This window comes from Myotis nattereri (genome assembly GCF_964212035.1).
Source record: "Myotis nattereri genome assembly, chromosome: 5".
In the NCBI taxonomy this organism is placed as follows: Eukaryota; Metazoa; Chordata; class Mammalia; order Chiroptera; family Vespertilionidae; genus Myotis; species Myotis nattereri.
In genome coordinates, this window is record NC_138080.1 from 33,345,994 (window position 1) to 33,364,650 (window position 18,657).

General features: G+C 39.1%; 1 protein-coding gene across 2 annotated transcripts in view; it reads right to left on the bottom strand.

The window, feature by feature from the left end:
* The window catches only part of CCDC25 (coiled-coil domain containing 25), a 42,359-nt gene that overhangs the window by 17,759 nt on the left and 5,943 nt on the right, over positions 1–18,657 (bottom strand). Inside the window, exons 3-5 of one of the 2 annotated variants that reach the window (XM_081091628.1) lie at positions 12,528–12,567; positions 8,604–8,655; positions 2,434–2,509 (exon numbers count right to left, since the gene is read on the bottom strand). In XM_081091628.1, the coding sequence (XP_080947754.1) occupies positions 2,434–2,509; positions 8,604–8,655; positions 12,528–12,567 (168 nt within the window). The remainder of the gene's footprint in view (positions 1–2,433; positions 2,510–8,603; positions 8,656–12,527; positions 12,568–18,657) is intronic. The other variant, XM_081091629.1, reaches the window with a different exon arrangement.

The window sequence follows — 18,657 nt, forward strand, 5'->3', positions numbered from 1 at the left end:
TTTCTGAGAAGAGTGACACCTCCTCAAGAAGAGCCCCGGCAGCTCCTTCAGGAGGCGTCCCAGGAAGAGGCATTGTTATCACAGGAGATGACAGCTCCACGCATGTTATTGCCCCTGAAGACCTTCCAGTGGGACAGGACGAGGCGGTGGAAGACAGTGATATTGATGATCCTGACCCTGTGGAGCCTAGGAGCATGTGTATATTTGTGTCTTCATTTTTAACAAAAAAGTTTAAAAAGTAAAATAAAAATTTTTAATAAATTATAAATAGAAAAAAGCTTATAGAATAAGGTTATAAAGAAAATATTTTTGTACGACTGTACAAATGTGTGTTTTAAGCTCTTACTACAAAGAGTCAAAAAGTTAAAAAATTTAAAGTTTATAAAGTTAAAAAGTTACAGTAAGCTAAGGCTACACTGAAGAAAGATATTTTTAAATAAAAGTAGGGTAGCATGAGTGTATAGTATTTATAAAAGCTACAACAGTACACAGGAATATTCTGAGCCTTCACTCACTACTAGGCCTTCACATTCACTCACTCAGTGATTCGCTGAGAGCAGCTTCCAGTCATGAACGTTACATTCACGGTAAGCACCCTATACAGGTGTACTATTTGTTACCTTTTATACCACACTTTTTACTATACCTTTTCTGTGTTTACTCACACAGATACTTACGATTGTGCTATAGTATTTACTACAAGAACATGTACAGACTTGTAGCCTAGCAGCAATAGGCTACATGTGTAGTAGGCTATACTACCTAGGTTTATATAAGTTCACGGTATGATGTTTGTACAATGACAACATTGCCTAGTGATGCATTTCTCAGAACACATCCCCATCATTAAATGACACATGACTGTATAAGCAAAGATAGAAAAACAGCAAATACTTGGTTTGGCTGGAGTGTGAAATATGTGAGGGGAAAAGGAGTTATGTAGTCAGATCAAAGATGCTTAATGCCAGCTTAAGAAGTCTGGACTTCACTGTATAGCCAAGGTGAGGGTGTCATGAAGTATCTAAGCTTTTAGAAAGTTTAATCTGGCAAGAGAGTATAAGATGAATATAAAACAGGCTGACCAGACTCTATGAATACAAACAAGTTTAACCCCAAGTCCCTTGATTCTGAGTGCTGAAGGTGGTCAACCACGGAGGAAAATACTTTAACTACTCGGTGACACAAATGGAGAATGCTTAGCAAAGCTCACAGCAAGGAAAACCTCCTTCACTCCTCAGCATCCTCTGCTACTGACTCACAAGAGTGAAGCTCTTACTTAGGCCCAGCTCCTTGTTCTGCTAAGTGAGCTGTCGCTGTGCAAGGCTGAGGAGGAGAGAAGAAGGATTCTGTGTCATGACTCTTCTCTGTTTCTGTTTTCTCTAAAACTAGTGGAGATTAAGAAAAAAGAGACTGAGCCAAGAATAAAGAGTCTAAAGCTCTTTTAATAAAGTCACATCTGCTAGCCAGGGGCATGGAAATGGGACAAGAACACGTGAAAGAGGCTGCAACAAACAAGAAAAGAGAATACAATAGTTTTAGTTTGTATTATTTTTATGTCAATAAAATAGACAAGCACCAAGCCCAGTATTACAGGCCCTACCTGAAACATTTATCACCAATTGTTCTCAACTCTCTCTGCACATTAGAATCACCTGGCGAGCATGTCAAGCATACAGATACTCACAGATTGCCCCAAATTAAATAAGATTCTCTGGGGGATAAACAACTGATTTGATACATTCACAATTTATAGGGAGAACAAAATAAGAGAAGACAAGAAGGAAAAGCAGGAGTGATTTGGAGACTTGAGTCCTAGTATCTAATGGCAAATTGTGGAAACAAAGACATCAAACAACATAAAAATAAAGCTGTGAGAGACATTTCTTGCTTAGCTATTAACACATCCTGATTTCTGAAAGTCTCTCTACAAATAACCATAAAGGTAGGCAAGTATAGACAACTTACTATTCAAGGTAAGAAAAACAAGCCTGGCCGGTGTGGCTCAGTGGTTGAGTGTAGACCTATGAACCAGGAGGTCACAGTTCGATTCCCGGTCAGGGCACATGCCCGGGGTATGGGCTTGATCCCCAGTGGGGGGGCGTGCAGGAGGCAGCTGATTAATGATTCTATCTCATCATTGATGTTTCTATCTCTTTCTCCCTTCCTCTCTGAAATTAATAAAAATATATAAAACGAAAAGAAAAACAAGGTAAAAGAATTAGGGTCATAAACATTAGAGCGGTGGGGAGATTACTTTTCAGTTCTTTGGTAGGTAGCAGAAATGCCATCTTAAAGAACAAAACAGGGCAAAGGCATATTACATGGCAGTCCTTTCACTCAAGCCAAAGTCAGGAATATTTTCTCTAAAATGTAATCCATTTCAGACACAGGGAAATCATTGCTAATTCTGAAAGCACCTCTATGAAAACTGACCTTGAATGCTATTGGCCTTCACAAGTTGGGCACAGTCCATCAATACGTCCTTTGGAATGTCTTCTATGTTCTCGCCCTGAAACACAAAAATAAACCAAATGGTCTACTACTGATTGATACTGGAGCACTCACTAGGCTTTGCTGACTTACCAGGAACAATTTTATTAAAAGCAGAAGCTCTTCAACTGTATTTCAGAACACTGAAAACTGAAGCCTGTTACAGGAATGTTTATTTAAACTGAGAGAAGGCAGTGATATAGAAAATACTGATAGATGATAAGTAAAAAATACAAACACAGGGTATGATAGAAAACTACCAAAATATTAAGTAACTATGCCTGAGTAATTTCTCTTTCTTCTTCTCATTCTTACCTCTAGAAAGGTTGTGGGGAAATGGTGTCTATTTTTGACAACTGGATGTCTCCTTAGCTGAAGTCCCTACAACCTTTCTCTCAAAGAGACACCTTATAGTTCTGGAACTCAAACATCTAGTAGGTCATCTATCCTCAGCCTTAATCAGGAAGCAACCTCTTGATGTGTTAAATAAAACCATTCACTGTAAGGAAGAAATAATATTGATTCTCTTCTCTACAGATAATGTATCAAAGTCAAAGCTGAATAAGCAAAGCCATTTCAGAAGACAAATATTTCAGAGGCAAGAGCAAATGGAAACCAGCCCAGTATTGACTCCTACTAGGCATGGGATTACAGAAGCAGTTCTGTCTGGGATTGAAATGTTCTAGCGACATAAATACTTGAGATAAATTAAGTGTATTCCATTATGTTTCTACACATTTCCTTTATATTAAATGTTTTAAGTGGGACTCTCTCTCAAATATATAAATTTTGACACAACACCAAGTGATTTAAGTGTGTCACTACTTTAATGATGTATCTCATCCTGTGCAATTCCCTGACCATACAGAGGATTCTGAACTTAACATCTTGATTACACAATGTCATCATTATGGATATCAACCATTATACTAGGCCTGTGGTCGGCACACTGCGGCTCGCGAGACACATGCGGCTCTTTGGCCCCTTGAGTGTGGCTCTTCCTAAGCCTTAGGAGTACTCTAATTAAGTTAATAACAATGTACCTACCTATATAGTTTAACTTTAAAAAATCTGGCTCTCAAAAGAAATTTCAATCGTTGTACTGTTGATATTTGGCTCTGTTGACTAATGAGTTTGTAGACCACTGTACTAGGCTATAATATAGTGATAGTGATGCCTTCAGGGGCTTCTACAATACACAGTAGCTGATGGACTCTATGCTAAATAAATCAAAAAGAAAATTAAAAAACAATAGCTACCAGTTTCTGAGTACCCACTACATGCCAGGTATTACGTAGTCATACAAAATGGATAGTATTACCCTCATTTTACCAATGAAGAAAATGAAGCTTAGTGAGGTTAAGTGGGCCAAAGTCCCACATATCTAGTTAAGTGGCAGAACTGAGAGATAAACCCAGAACTAGAACCAGCTCTAAGAATTGGCCCAGAATATGGTGCCTGTGGAGTTCTTGTGGAAACATTCGTTTCTTGGCCTTGATGTCAGGCTATATCCTAATATCCCTTCTTACTACCCGTGGCTGTCACTATTCCTAGAGCAATCTCCACTTCTGTTTTGCAACTTCTAATATAATATGAGCAGAAAAACAAGCCTCACTTAACTTAGCATTATTCATAAAGTCAGAGTAAACAAATTGAGTGGAGCGTCTAAGGTACTCTCAAGATGTAAAGATCAGAATTTAAACCGTGGGCTTTGTGCCATCTATGTTAATATGATAAGAAACCTCTACATAAGTGAGATTTTTTTTCTATGGGTTTTTAAAAATAAAAGAAGCCTAGGAAAGAGCACAGCTGAATATCTATGATCTTCAAGGTTTGGGTTGAATTCAACTGAATTCAGTAAAATAAATAAATAAATAACACCTACAATGCTTAGCATGTGCCAGGCATTATTCTAAGTACTTCAGATAGACAAGCTCATCTAATCTTCACAATTCTATCCTATATAATAAATAGGTAATATGCAAATTAACCCTCACACCCTCACAAGATGGCTGCCTACAACCAGGCCAGCAGGGGGGTTAGTGAGGGACGACCAAACGACTGAAGAAGCAGGCTGTATGGGGCGACTAGGCTGGCAGGGGGGTTAGTGAGGGACGACCAAACGACTGAACAAGCAGGCTGTGTGTGGCAACCAGGCTGGCAGAGGGGTCAGTTGAGGGTGACCAAGCTGGCGGGGGGGGGGGGGGGGGGGCGAGGGTGGGGGGGGCAGTAAGGGGTGACCAGGCTGGCAAGGGGGGCCTAAGCCAGCAGTCAGACATCCCCCGAGGGGTCCTGGATTGGAGAGGGTGCAGGCTGGGCTGAGGGGACCCTCCCCCAGCCCATGCACGATTTTCGTGCACCGGACTTCTAGTCCTATATAATAAAAGGGTAATTATGCAAATTGACTGAACGGCAGAATGATCAGTTACTATGACATGCACTGACCACCAGGGGTCAGATGCTCAACGCAGGAACTGCCCCCTGTTGGTCAGTGTGCTCCCACAGGGGGAGTGCCGCTCAGCCAGAAGCCGGACTCACTGCTGGAGAGCACAGAAACGGTGGCGGGAGCCTCTCCCACCTCTGTAGCAGCACCAAGGATGTCCGACTGCCTAAACCAGCGGTTCTCAACCTGTGGGTCGTGACCCCTTTAGGGGTCGAACGACCCTTTCACAGGGGTTGCCTAAGACCAGAAGAAAACACATATATAATTACATATTGTTTTTGTGATTAATCACTATGCTTTAATTATGTTCAATTTGTAACAATGAAAATACATTCTACATATCAGATATTTACATTATGATTCATAACAGTAGGAAAATTACAGTTATGAACTAGCAACAAAAATAATTTTATGGTTGGGGTCACCACAACATGAGGAACTGTATTAAAGGGTCACGGCATTAAGAAGGTTGAGAACCACTGGCCTAAACCGTCAGTTGGACATCCCTCAAGGGCTTCTGGACTGCGAGAGGGCGCAGGCTGAGCTGAGGGACTCCCCAACCCCCCACCAAGTGCATGAATCTCGTGCACCAGGCCTCTAGTGACCCAATAAAATCAGTACTGTTAGCTCCCCTTTACAGATGATGAAATGAGCACAGTTAAATAATTTGCTTAGAGTCACAGCAAGCAGCAGAGATAGGATTCAAACCTAGAGTCTGAGTTCAGAACCACTTAGTCCTATTGCATTTCCAACACTTACTTGGTACCTACTAGGTACAAAGGTCTATGTCATTTACTGTAGGAGATCAACCAGGTAAGAGTTTCTGAAAGAGCACATATTTTTATTGAGCACAATATGTGCTTCTAAACAAAAATAATATTAAAACTTCTATTCAAACAAGTAAAAAGTGGTGGTAATGCAAACTTGGGATAACCACCATTATTTCCATTTTTTAACACAGCAGAACCCAAAGGAAAAACTTTCATGTGAACCAAAAGGAAACTTGGTAACACCACACTCTATTTTTTCTAAACTAAAACTTAAAATAGTTCCAAAATGGCAAGAAGTGGCCTAGAATTCAGAATTTTGTTCCAGCACAGAGTTCACAATCTTCCTCTCTTCCTTTACAATATAGTTTTCAAAAACAAGAGTATAAGTAAAGATGAGGTACAATGTTTAACCTTGCTAGAAAATTAAATGAATATTATAACTATAATGAAATAACATCACGTATTTGGTTGCTTTTTTTTAAGTTACAAAATTCCCAAAAGTGTTGGGAAAACCTGTATTTATGTGATAGCATTTTAAATTAGCACAATACTTTCAGAGAGCAATCTGGCATAAAAGGAGTTACCGAACTATTTATATCTTTGACCCAATAATTCTATTTCTGATAATTACTCTAAAAAATAATTCAAAAGAAAAATCAGAAAGCAGTTCATAAAAAATATTTCTTGCCCTGGCCAGTGTGGCTCAGTTGGTTAGAGTGTCCTCCCATATAATCAATGAAAGGTGGCATGCTCAAGTCCCCGTCAGGGCACATACCCAGGTTGTGGGTTCGATCCCCATCAGAGCATGTATGGGAGGCAATCGATCGATGTTTCTCTCACATCGATGTTTCTCTCTGCCTTTCCTCTCTCTCTTGTTGGAGTCATAATGCTGAAAACTATAAACAATCTAAATTTTGACATAGAAGCTTTCATATTAATTGTGGCATACTGCCAACTCAAAGCAGTCAGTCAAAAAAAAAATGAAAATAACACAGTAACATGAAAAAGTTTATAGACTGTCACTTCAAAAGTAGTACAATAGCCCTAGCTGTTTGGCTCAGTGGAAAGAGCATCAGCCTGGGGACTCAAGGGTCCCAGGTTCTATTGCGGTCAAGAGCATGTACTTAGGTTGCAGGTTTGATCACCAGACCTGGTTGGGGTATGTGCGAAGGCAACCAATCAATGTGTCCCTCTCACATCAATGTTTCTCTCTCTCTCTCCCTTCCACTCTCTGTAAAAACCAATGGAAAAATATCCTCAGGTGAGGATTAAAAAAAACCCAAAAACTTTAAAGCAGCAGTCGCCAACTGGTGGTTCTTGAGGTCCAAAAGGTTGGCGACCGCTGCTTTAAAGCCCTTACATAACAACTTAAAAAGAGAAAGAGAGAGAGAGAGAGAGAGAGAGAGAGAGAGAGAGAGAGAGAGAGAGAAAGAAATACAATCAACCAGGCAATGCCAGGATGGAAGGTCGACTGAGACAAAAGAATTTAATTGTATTACAAGCTTATGACAAAATATCACTGAAGGGGATTGTGGGGGTGGGGAGAGGGAGCTTATAAGTAACTTTAGAAAACTGTTTTGACTAGAAACTATAAGGCGAAAAAACAAAAACAACTGCACGTAAACACTGTACTTTAGTTGATATAGTTGTTTCGTATGGGAATATGGGTTAACAAATCTGAAACCATTTACACATATATTGAAGTCAAATAAATATGCAAATAAAAGGTGGATGGTGGGAGCTAGGGTTCTCACGGTCTGAGAAGGATCTTACAGATAAGCAAGGAGAAAAAGCAAGAATGGCCCATGTAGTAATGGATTGGACAGAGACAATGGTATGAGCTCCTATTTAGCTAAACGTGGACACAGGTAGAGATACAGAAACAATTGTTCATGAGGGTATACATGAATTAGTATAAATACATGTATTTCCTAGCTCTGTCAAGTGAGAGGGCCTTTCTGTTATTCTTCCCTCCAAACCCGTAACTCCAGTCTATTCATGACAAAAACATCAGATAAACCCAATATAAAATACTTGACCAATACTTCTCAAACTGCCAAGGTCATGAAAAACAGGGAAAGACTGAGAAACTGTCACAGACCAAAGACTAGGCAGACATGACAACTAAATACACTGTGGGACCCTGGATTAGATCCTGGAATAGAAAGAGAACATTAATGGAAAAAATGAGGAAATCAAATAGAGTCTGTATTTTAGTTAATAATAATGTACCATTGTTGGTTTCCAAGTTATGACAAATCTACTGTGGTAGTGTACGATGCTAACATTGAGGGAAACTGGAGGTACCCACTCTTTGTAAATCTAAAATCATCCCAAAATAAAACATTTTAAAGAGCAATACACATAACAAGTATATATACACCCTTTGACTCAACTATATAAAATATAACATATGGATGTAAAGACAAATTGGAAGAATAGTGGTTTTACGTTACTAGGGAACATTAACATCTTCCTTTACTACTATAATGGTGCTTTAACCCCCCAAACCCCTGATAACTGGGAACAGCTGGCCTTGGTGATGCAGGAAAATCACGAGCCTGAGAAAAAAGAACCACGGCGTGATCTCCACTGGAGAAGATAGGAAGTCCAGTAGTGTCAATGGAAAGGAAAGGGAGAGAAAGCAGAGGTGACAGAGAACACACCTGAACTGACAGAATAGAGCAGTGCTTCTAGCTGGGAAATAGCACTCAAAATCACCGAATGTCCCTTAGTGATTCTCTGCGTCAGGGGAAGACATCTCTTTATTTGCTAATTTTCACACTTTTGCACATATTTATTACTTTAAGCAATTTAATTGCATAAAAAAAGGATAGAGGACAAGATATGATTCTCATCACTAAAGAAAAAGTCATGAATCCATGTTTAAATCCAATTACCTTATGTAATCGAAGGTATACATGAGCCGAAGAGAGTTTGTCCACATGAAACCTACAAAGAATGAAAACCACTTTTAGCAAGATATACCAGACAACCATCTCCGTGGGCCACCTGCATTTAAAGCATTCCAATCCAGGAAGTATTAACTCAGTGCCTACCACATGCTAAGCAACATGGGGAATATAAAACACAGTCACGGCCTCCACAGGCCTCACCATCAACTGGGAGAGGTAAGATAAACTTTATGAAAACTATAAGGCGAAAAAACAAAAACAACTGCACGTAAACACTGTACTTTAGTTGATATAGTTGTTTCGTATGTGTGAGACTACGGGCCAAGATGAGTACTAGAGACAATAAACGTTACATGCTGGGGGACGGGTGCTTTTTCAAGTGAGAAAGTGCTACCAGTGACAAAAGGCTTCACTGGCAGACTGAGATCTGGTGGGTCCCTGACTGAAGCACAGGACTTAGAGAAAGCAGGGCAAGGAATTTCAGTTAAGAAGAGAAGAGAATAAAATTAGTTAGCGAGACGCCAATGCTGCAAGCCTTGGGAGACTGTAGGACCAATGACAGGAACACCTTCCAGTCGGAGAAGGCACCACTTTAGAGTAAAAGATGAGTGTGGTGTGGGACAGCCTGAGTTTCAAGCAATGGCAAAACAACCCAAAGACAATGTCAAGCAGAGCTGGAAGAATCAGGTGAGGAATGAAGACAGTAAACAGACACATCATAAAATGGGACAGTCCAAGAATTCACCCAGCCTTCTATCTGGCAATGGCACTACTACCAGTATACGTCTCCTGGGAGAACATGGTGATTGCCCTTATGACACTGTCCCAAAAAAATCCAAATGCCCTCCCACCCCAACGTCCTAAATTTATCTTCCATTATGGCATCCACCAATTTAATTGCATCTTTTAAAATATACTTTCTTTTTCACCTGGTTGAACATTTTGGGATATTACGTTTTTCATATTTACAATTCACCAAATGAGGTTGACATTCTCTCTTCCAACACCCAGTGATGTCCCAGAATCCTAGCATCTCATGATTGTCACTCTGTGATTCTGTTAACTTTAGTCATCTCCTCCTTAGTCCTTGCCTTTCCAGACTGAAGAATGTCCAATAAAACCCTAAGGAGGCACCATTACATACCATCATATACTTCTCTAGACATTTTCTTAGCATTAATGTATTTTTTCAGAAGTGAAATGTTCACACTGTGTGATTCTATATAAAGGTTAAGATTATGCTGTTTCTAATGTCCTCTTTAAAGAGGTTAAGCATCTTGCTAGTTACTTTGGATACAGAAAAATATTACACATTTTGGCAGCCTATGACAAAGCTAGATTTTATTCTTAACCATTACTGATAGCAAGAAGTGAGTATAAATAACGTCTTGATTTTTTTCCAACTGGTTCATTAACTCATTTGCATTTCCATGTAAAAGATTCCTACAGATTGTCATCTCCAGTTTGGCATTCCCCTCCTTCTGAAAAATTTTTGTGTGTGTGTGTGCAAATCTAGAAATTACATATCTCATTACCCTCTTTCAGGATCTTAGGAAAATACCCCATTAATAAGCAAGCTCAACTGAAGAGTAACTTTTCCCATTCCAACTTGTTTTAAACTATTTCTCTATTTACAACAACTCTCCTATATACCCATAATAGCTCAATTGTACTCTGATTTTCCTTAAAGGCCCCTGATGTAAAATCTGACAAAAAGAAATACACAAACAATTCAATAGACTCACTAGTATTTCCAGAGATCTAACATACACTAGTTCTATTTTCCTTTGTTTAAAGATGAATTAGTTCCATTCCCATTTAGTCCTAGGAAAATCCTTTGCTTAAAGGCACCTCAGAGGTTTCCTGGTATACACTCAGATGTTGACTTTCAGAGGTAAAGCCTCAGAGTGAGGCAGTGAACCAGGAAAACCTGCCCTGGAGTGCAGATCACTACATCCTTCTTAGCAGGCCCAAGAATGTCTCCAGAATTGACAGTTTATATACCAGAACAGGTCTTACATTTAGGGTTCTTCCAGCTCACAGCAGACTCAAATAGCTTCTGAAAGTAAGTCAATCACTTTCAACAATAGTCATTAATCGCAAGACTATTAAAGAGTGTCGAAAGGGTCAAGGATGTCTACGTATCAGCAGACACCAGTTTGGCTCAGTAGTATTCCGGGAGATAGTCAACGTTAACAAAATGGAAAACCCAAGACATAATACATGGGGTATACGTTGTAAATGGAAAATTTATTTTCCACTTCTTAAATTGTTTCTTAAATGCCAGGTAAAAGGCTATGGCAAATTACTCCCATGGTGCATCTGAATATATGCAAACATTTCTGCCTCAAACCTGACATGTTAAAAATTTGCAAAACGGCCCTAGCAGGTTTGGCTTAGTGGATAGAGCATTGACCCGTGGACTGAAGGGTCCCGGGTTCAATTCCGGTCAAGGGCATAAGCCCGGGTTACAAGCTCAATGCCCAGTAGGGGGCATGCAGGAGGCAGCCAACCAATGATTCTCTCTCATCATTGATGTGTCTATCTCTCTCTTCCTCTCCTTTCCTCTCTGAAATCAATAAAAAAATATTTTTTAAAAATTTACAAAAGGTAACTACATTAACAGGTATAGCCATTCTTATTATCCCCCTTGATAGAGTCTGGAAATCTTTGGGCTTTAAGGACAACTGAAATAATTCAGCTGAGGGTGACAGGTGCTCAAAATGGAGATAACCAGAATGCAATTATTGTGAAAAATGTCCAGTGGAGATCACTTCCACACAGGCAGAGAGCTAGTCAATTAGGAAGTCAACAGTCACTGAACCTCTGTGCCAGGTCTTATGCTAGGTACTGGGAATCTAGTAGTTAACAAAGCAGATCATTGTCTTCATGGGGCTTACAATCAAGGGTCCTAGGAAGGTAGGCAGCACCCAACCCAGAAGCCCTCAGCAGTGCAAACTGTCCACCTGAGGTAAGGGAGTACCAAGCACTGTCTACCTCAATGACATATTTGCGTTCAGAAAATGGGCCACTGTGCTGGGACAGGGGGCAGATAAAGACTGTAAAATTCCTCAGGTTTCTAGTGCCTCTTGGTTCCTGGCATGCAGACCTTAGAGAAGGCAGACAGACATGAAAGCATTTCCACTGGGGTCATGAATTAGCCCCTTCATAAAGGGGCAGGAGCATAGAAAAAGTAAGCGAACTGAGTCTAGGGGTAGCTTTAGTTAGTCACTGTAATATTTTTCCTACTAAATGTTCAATGCTGTATACCTTATTGAAAATCAATCAACTCTTCTAAAAAGTGGCAGCCTTAACTCTGTCACTGTAGGGAATTAAGTGAAGGACCTGGGCCCACTTGAAGAAAAGAGGTCCAGGGAGAACCACAGCCACAGCTTGAGGAAGAAAGAAGTGACCTGTAGCCAAGAGTAGCAGCTTAGAGGGACAGAGAAGTTGTGATTTAGAACTACAGCTAACCGGGGGCCAGCAACAACCAGAGCAGATCTATTCAGTTTCTCTTAGCCTTAGTTTCCTTATCTGAAAAATGGGCATATCAGTAACTATTTCACAGGGTTGATGTGAAACTAAATGTATTAATGGAAGTAAACATTTAACAGTATTTGGCATATAGTTAAGTGCTCAATTATGTTCATTATTACTATCATTAAAGTAATAGGATCCATGAGCTTATCTTCAGGGAGAGCATTTGGTAGGGGTGTTAGGAGCTGTAGAGACCATATCCCACTCTATAGGCAGAATGAGGCTCCAGGAGAGAGACATCAACAAGGTGTAATGTAACATGATGTAAGCAGAAGATGGAAAAACAGTTTTAATCATAGGAGTCAGGTGGCTGGCCAGGTCTAAGAAAATAAATAATGATCCACTGAAAGCAGAACCCAAATTGTTACTTACCAAATATCTTCAGGCCAGCCATACTTTATTAGATCCTCATCTACAGGGAAATATGAGAGAACAAAGAAAAGGTAAAAAACAGTCAAATGAAGAAATGCCAGTTTATAGATAATTGGAAAGGGAGAAATACCAATCCTTTCCACAACTTTGTTCTCCTCCCATAAAGAAGAAATGAGTAATTCAGAGAGTCTTTGATGCTTGGAAATGCTGTAAAATAGTTTCTACAACTGGACAATTATAATTGTTATAATTTTTCATAATAATATTATAAAGTTCAAAGATATATTTGAAGATAATAAAACTGACAAATCAGAGCAGCTGAGAAGTTAGATAATGTCTTAGGACAAGCACGTCAAACTCGCGGCCCACAACGAATATTTTTGCAGCCCAGCAAATATAAATATAACACTATGTAAGAAACGTTTTAATAAAAATTTCGTAACTTAATTTTTACAATATCCTGTTACACATAATTTTATTAATAACAAATTACAATGTTCGCTAATGACTGATTACTATAATCGTGTTGCATTCATTTCCCTTACAGGCCTTACATGCAGGCACACCATTTCTCTCCACTAATTCCAGCAGTGGATATTTTAGCAGCCGAGTGCCACATCCTTAGTCTTGTACTGACTTGTTTGGTGTGCGCAACAGAAAATATTTTGCTTTCGGAGAACAAGAAAAATAGGTTCATTTGTGTTACGCTTATTAATTTGTGCAGTTATTCAGTGTCTGGTAAGTTATGTTAAAGAAAAAATATTAATTTTTATTAAAATGTTCTGCCAAAACCGGTTTGGCTCAGTGGATAAAGCATTGGCCTGCGGACTGAAAGGTCCCAGGTTTGATTCCAGTCAAGGGCATGTACCTGGGTTGCGGGCACATCCCCAGTAGGAGATGTGCAGGAGGCAGCTGATCGATGTTTCTCTCATCATCGATGTTTCTAACTCTCTATCTCTCTCCCTTCCTCTCTGTAAAAATCAATAAAATAAATTTTAAAAAAAATAAAATAAAATGTTCTATTATTTTATGTTAACAATTACTCATTTATTTCAGCCCTTTGTATTCAGCATGTCTCTATCGAAATAATCCTACGTTTCTATGACAATTGAAGCTTTTGTTTTTCTTGCGGCCCACATAAACTTAAACCTTACTTGGCCTGTGTTAGCCTTTGAGCTTGACATGCTTACATTAGAAAATTGAATCACTGTAATAATACTTAATACAGTGAACCTCAGTTCTTGAACTTAATTCGTACCGGAAGCCTGCTTAAGAAGCAATTTGTTCGAAAACCAAATCATTTTTTCCCACTAGAAATAATGTAAATTGAATTAGTCTGTTCCAGATCCCCAAATGATTCCGTTCTAACCTTTCTTATATACAGTACATGTCTAATGAACTTCTTAATCTATAAATAAACATACTTCTTTTCTTAAATTTATTGAACCACCCCCTACTAGCTTTAAAGGAATTTTTCTTATATCACTGCCTCCAAAATGCTATCACCAACTAACTGCTTTTTCTTTATCCAAATCAACAACAGTTTTTCTCTCCATTCAATTGCCCATACTAGCTGTTTCATGAGCACTTTTACACCCTACCAACATTAGCACTCCTGATGGCCTCTTTATGTTTTAAAATTGTCCTAAAGGTAGATTTAGCCAGCAACAAAAGCATTCTCTCCTTTGGTGCCTGAGAGATGCCGCATGTGGCTCGCAAGCTGCAGTTTGCCGACCACTGCCCTAGCTGGTTTGGCTCAGTGGATAGAGCATTGGCCTGTGTACTGAAAGGTTCCAGGTTCGATTCCGGTCAAGGGCATGTACCTTGGTTGTGGGCACATTCCCAGTAGGGGGTGTGCAGGAGGCAGCTGATCGATGTCTCTCTCTCATCGATGTTTCTAACTCTCTATCCCTCTCCCTTCCTCTCTGTAAAAAATCAATTAAAGTATTGAAGTTAGATAGAAAGTATTATCTATCTAACTTCAATGGGGTATTTCTTTCCCAGAAAAGCAAAAGGATGATAAACCTTAAATGAGGGTACTCTTAGCAACTGCAGGGACCATGAATTCTCTGAAGGGCCATCTACTAGCTTAAGTGGGAAGCTGAGCAAATGGCCAACAGGTAATGAAAAAATAAAGGGAAATCTAAAAACCTTTTCCTTTAGGCCAGTGGTTCTCAACCTTCCTAATGTTTGGCTCCCTGGTGACACCTACTGGCTTATAAAAGGAATATACCTGAAAGCTGTTAAGTGAAAGTAAATAATTCAATTAAAAATTCATTTATATTCCATCCAGCCTTTAGTCTGAAGTCATCAAAGCTATTTGAAATTAAGTGTGATGTGCTAGGAGCACTAGGATAGGGTGCTTTAAAAATGTTATACCTTTCTGCCCTGGCCTGCGTGGCTCAGTTGGTTGGGCATTGTTTGATTCTGGGTTAGGGCACAGGTCCAGGTTTCAGCCTGATCCCTGGTGGGGGTGGGGGTGGGGAGGTGGCATGCAGGAGGTAGCCAATCAATGTTTCTCTCTCACATCAATGTTTCTTTCTCCCTCCCTCTCTCAAAAAAAATAATAAAAATAATAAAAATTTTTTATAAGAAATTTGACTCTATGCTTCCACTGCTTTTCTGCGCTGCAATGTATATATATTACACCTTTCTTACAAAGCAGTCTAGAAGAGTTGATGCCTCCAAATGACTCCATGAATTTTGGGGGGGAAAGTGTTCTATACATACGTAGATTTTTTTTCCTACATATATTTTAGTGACAGTAAACATCACTCCAGTGAACTCTAGACAGAATCTAAATTTACATAAGTAGACATAAATTCTATATCTAGATTTCTATTTCTGTATTTAAATTCCTCTAAAGGACATTTAAAGGATTCCACACCAAAGAAAACAGGCTAAATAAAGGCTTCCACAATCTAACCCATCCTAATCTACTCCTCCATAAAGCTTTCTCAGTTGGCCCAACTCACATTTACTCTCCGCCCCCTCCACTTCGACAGTATTTGCTATTAATGTATTTTGCCCATACTTTTTCATAGACTTTATTTTTTTTTAAGCATTTTGAAGTTTACAGCAAAACTGACCCATACTTGTTTTAGTATGTGCCTCTACCTGAATACTATGAAGACACAGACTAAATCTTCCTCTTTGGATACTCACAGAGGCTGACACAAATAGACACTGCAGAGAGTAAACTAAAATGGGAGGAATAAGAGACGTGGGGAATGTTACTGGCACAGCTTCTTCAGGTCAGTCAGCACCACAGGCAGCCCATCAGTGGGAGCCAGAATCAAGGCAGCTCTTCATTCTAAGAGATTCTCCCCGTCCCAGCCCCGAACTGCAGTGCAAAACCTGCACAGCCACACCTAGCAGCTCTGCTTTAGGTGCTTCTCAGTAACCTCAGTCTTGGGATTGCATACTTGCTAACAGAAAGAAAAGCAGATTTGGTCAGGTTTGGACCCATAGCTACTGTAGCTATAACCATGGCTCTTATAACTGTGTCTTATTTCTATGTAATACAGGAAGGTAGCATGCCCTCTTCAGCTTACATTCATCAGGAGGATGCTATGGAAAAAGACACAAATGACCAATGACAATTTATGGGTTGCTAGGAGAAATATAAACTCTAGAATTGATATACAGTGGAACTTTGTTTCCTGAATTTAATTCGTTCCGGAAGGCTGTTCAAAAATCGATTTGATAGAAAACCAAATCATTTTTTCCCATTAGAAATAATGTAAGTTAAATTAATCCATTCCAGCAACAAAAGCAAAACACACCAAAATATTCACTGTACAATTTCCTGAGATGTTAACAATGTGAGGTTTAACAGTAAACTGACCCATACTCATGCATTTTCTCCTTTGTCACCTGAGAGACGACTGATCATACAGGTATCAGCATGAAAGGGTTCTCAGGTCAAGAACCGAAGTTTTGTTTGACAACCGAGACATTTTTCCGGGAACAACTTGGTCAAGAACAGAATCGTTCCAAATAGAAGACATTTGAGAACCGAGATTTGACTGTATTGCAAACAGCTTCTCCATTAAGTCACACCCAGAGTCAATGTCATAAATTCATTATGAAGAAAAACTGTTTATAAATGAGTTACATTATTCTGTTTGCTTTTTTCTCTTGGCTAGGATGTGACAGTCTTGCTTTATACTGATTCTGCTTTATAGCAACCAGTATTATAGCAAAGTTCTAAACTGTTTATATAGATCTGATTTATAACTAGATTTATATAACAATTACCTATCACATTATTATATATCATATATGCTATATATTATACACATCATATTTTAAATATAAATAGATATACATATACTAACTACAGGGTCCCCCAAAAATGCATACACACTTTGAATAATTATTAATTCCAATGGGTTAAATCTGAAAAGATACATTAATTGAGCTATCCCAGAAAAGTGTGTATACATTTTGGGGGGACACCCTGTATATAATTACATCACTGCTCTTTGACATCTTTTAATTTTTGGCCTTATTTATTTCATTAATGTAAAATGTCTCATACTGAAGAACGTTATACTTGCCTCTTTTAAAGGATCAAGTTTAAACTGTTGTCAGTTTCAAACTGCACCTAGAACAGGCGCTGATGGTTTTAGAAAAGAAACAGAAAGCAATAGCTGGAGGTTAAAGAAAGGGGATTGTAGTGAATTAGCCAGCTCTCAGACTACTAAGAAAAGCCACCAACCCTGAGCACTCCCCGTGGAGGGAGGAGGCAGCTTTGAGGAACTAAAGAAGCTCCAGCGATGGTAACTACTACTTACTGAGTGCCCACTGTGGCTCCGATACTTTACTCAGGCTCTTTCATTAATCCTCACAACCCTGCAAGGTAGATACCATCCCTTGATCATCTTCTTACAGCTAACAAATCTGAGGTTCAAAGAGGTTAAGTAACTATAGCTAGTTTGCTAGAAAACTGGAATTGTAACCCAAATTGGCTTGATTTAAGAGCTATCTTTTCCAAATCACACTACCCTGAGAGATAAGCAGCTGTGTTCTTTAAGCCTAAAGAAGAGTAATTCTGGCATTTTTCTCTGGAGCGCTTACTGCCTTTCTTTTCTCCCTCACTTCTGTGTCCTGTACCCTGAGGGTCAGTGCTGTGGATTCACTGCTCTTTGGGTCAAGAAAGCTAAATTTCACTTTCATCTCCCTTCTGCAGTCAAGAAGGTTATCCCCTCAGGCAATGTTTTTCTTTTTAAGATTTAGTTCCAATTCATGAGTGAGTCAAAAAAATAATCTAACAGGCTTTGCCAAAACCGGTTTGGCTCAGTGGATAGAGCGTCGGCTTGTGGACTGAGAGGTCCCAGGTTCGATTCCGGTCAAGGGCATGTACCTGGGTTGCGGGCACTTCTCCAGTGGGAGATGTGCAGGAGGCAGCTGATCGATGTTTCTCTCTCATCGATGTTTCTAATTCTCTATCTCTTTCCCTTCCTCTCTGTAAAAAAAATCAATAAAATATATTTTTTAAAAAATAAATAAATAATCTAACAGGCTGAGTGTAGCTTTTAAAACATAAAAAAACTGAAATTAGAGGGCACAGCAAATGATATGGATATTTTTTGTAAATTTTTGTTTCAGTTACGTGTGTACACCGTTTAGTTATGTGATAGTGTATGGTATGAAATAATGTATTTGATTCTGAAAAGAATGGTCAACCAAGTTAGATAAAAACTGTTAACATTTCATGACTTAAGAGCCATCTTCGGGGGATAGGGCCTGGGTGAAGGTGGGCAAAGGGGGAGAAAATGGGGACATCTGTAAGTCTTAACAATAAAAATACAGTTAAAGAAAAGCCATCTTCAGCCTCAGAAAACCAATAGATAGGTTTCCACTAACCTTAAATGTGGTAAAAATGTGCAGAAAATGATCTTTTCAAAGTCCAAGTCACAGATTATTTTTATTTAATCTAAATTATCAAAGGTTAACCTCTGAGTCATATCAACCTAAATAAAAACTCTTTGTAAAGTTTCTATTGAGCAAAAAGGTGGTCTAATTAGCTTAAATATTATCTAATATAACTAAATTTTAGGAAAGTTAATCCCTGAGAGTTCTTTATAATGGGTTAGTAGTAGTTGAAAACTCATATCCAACAAAC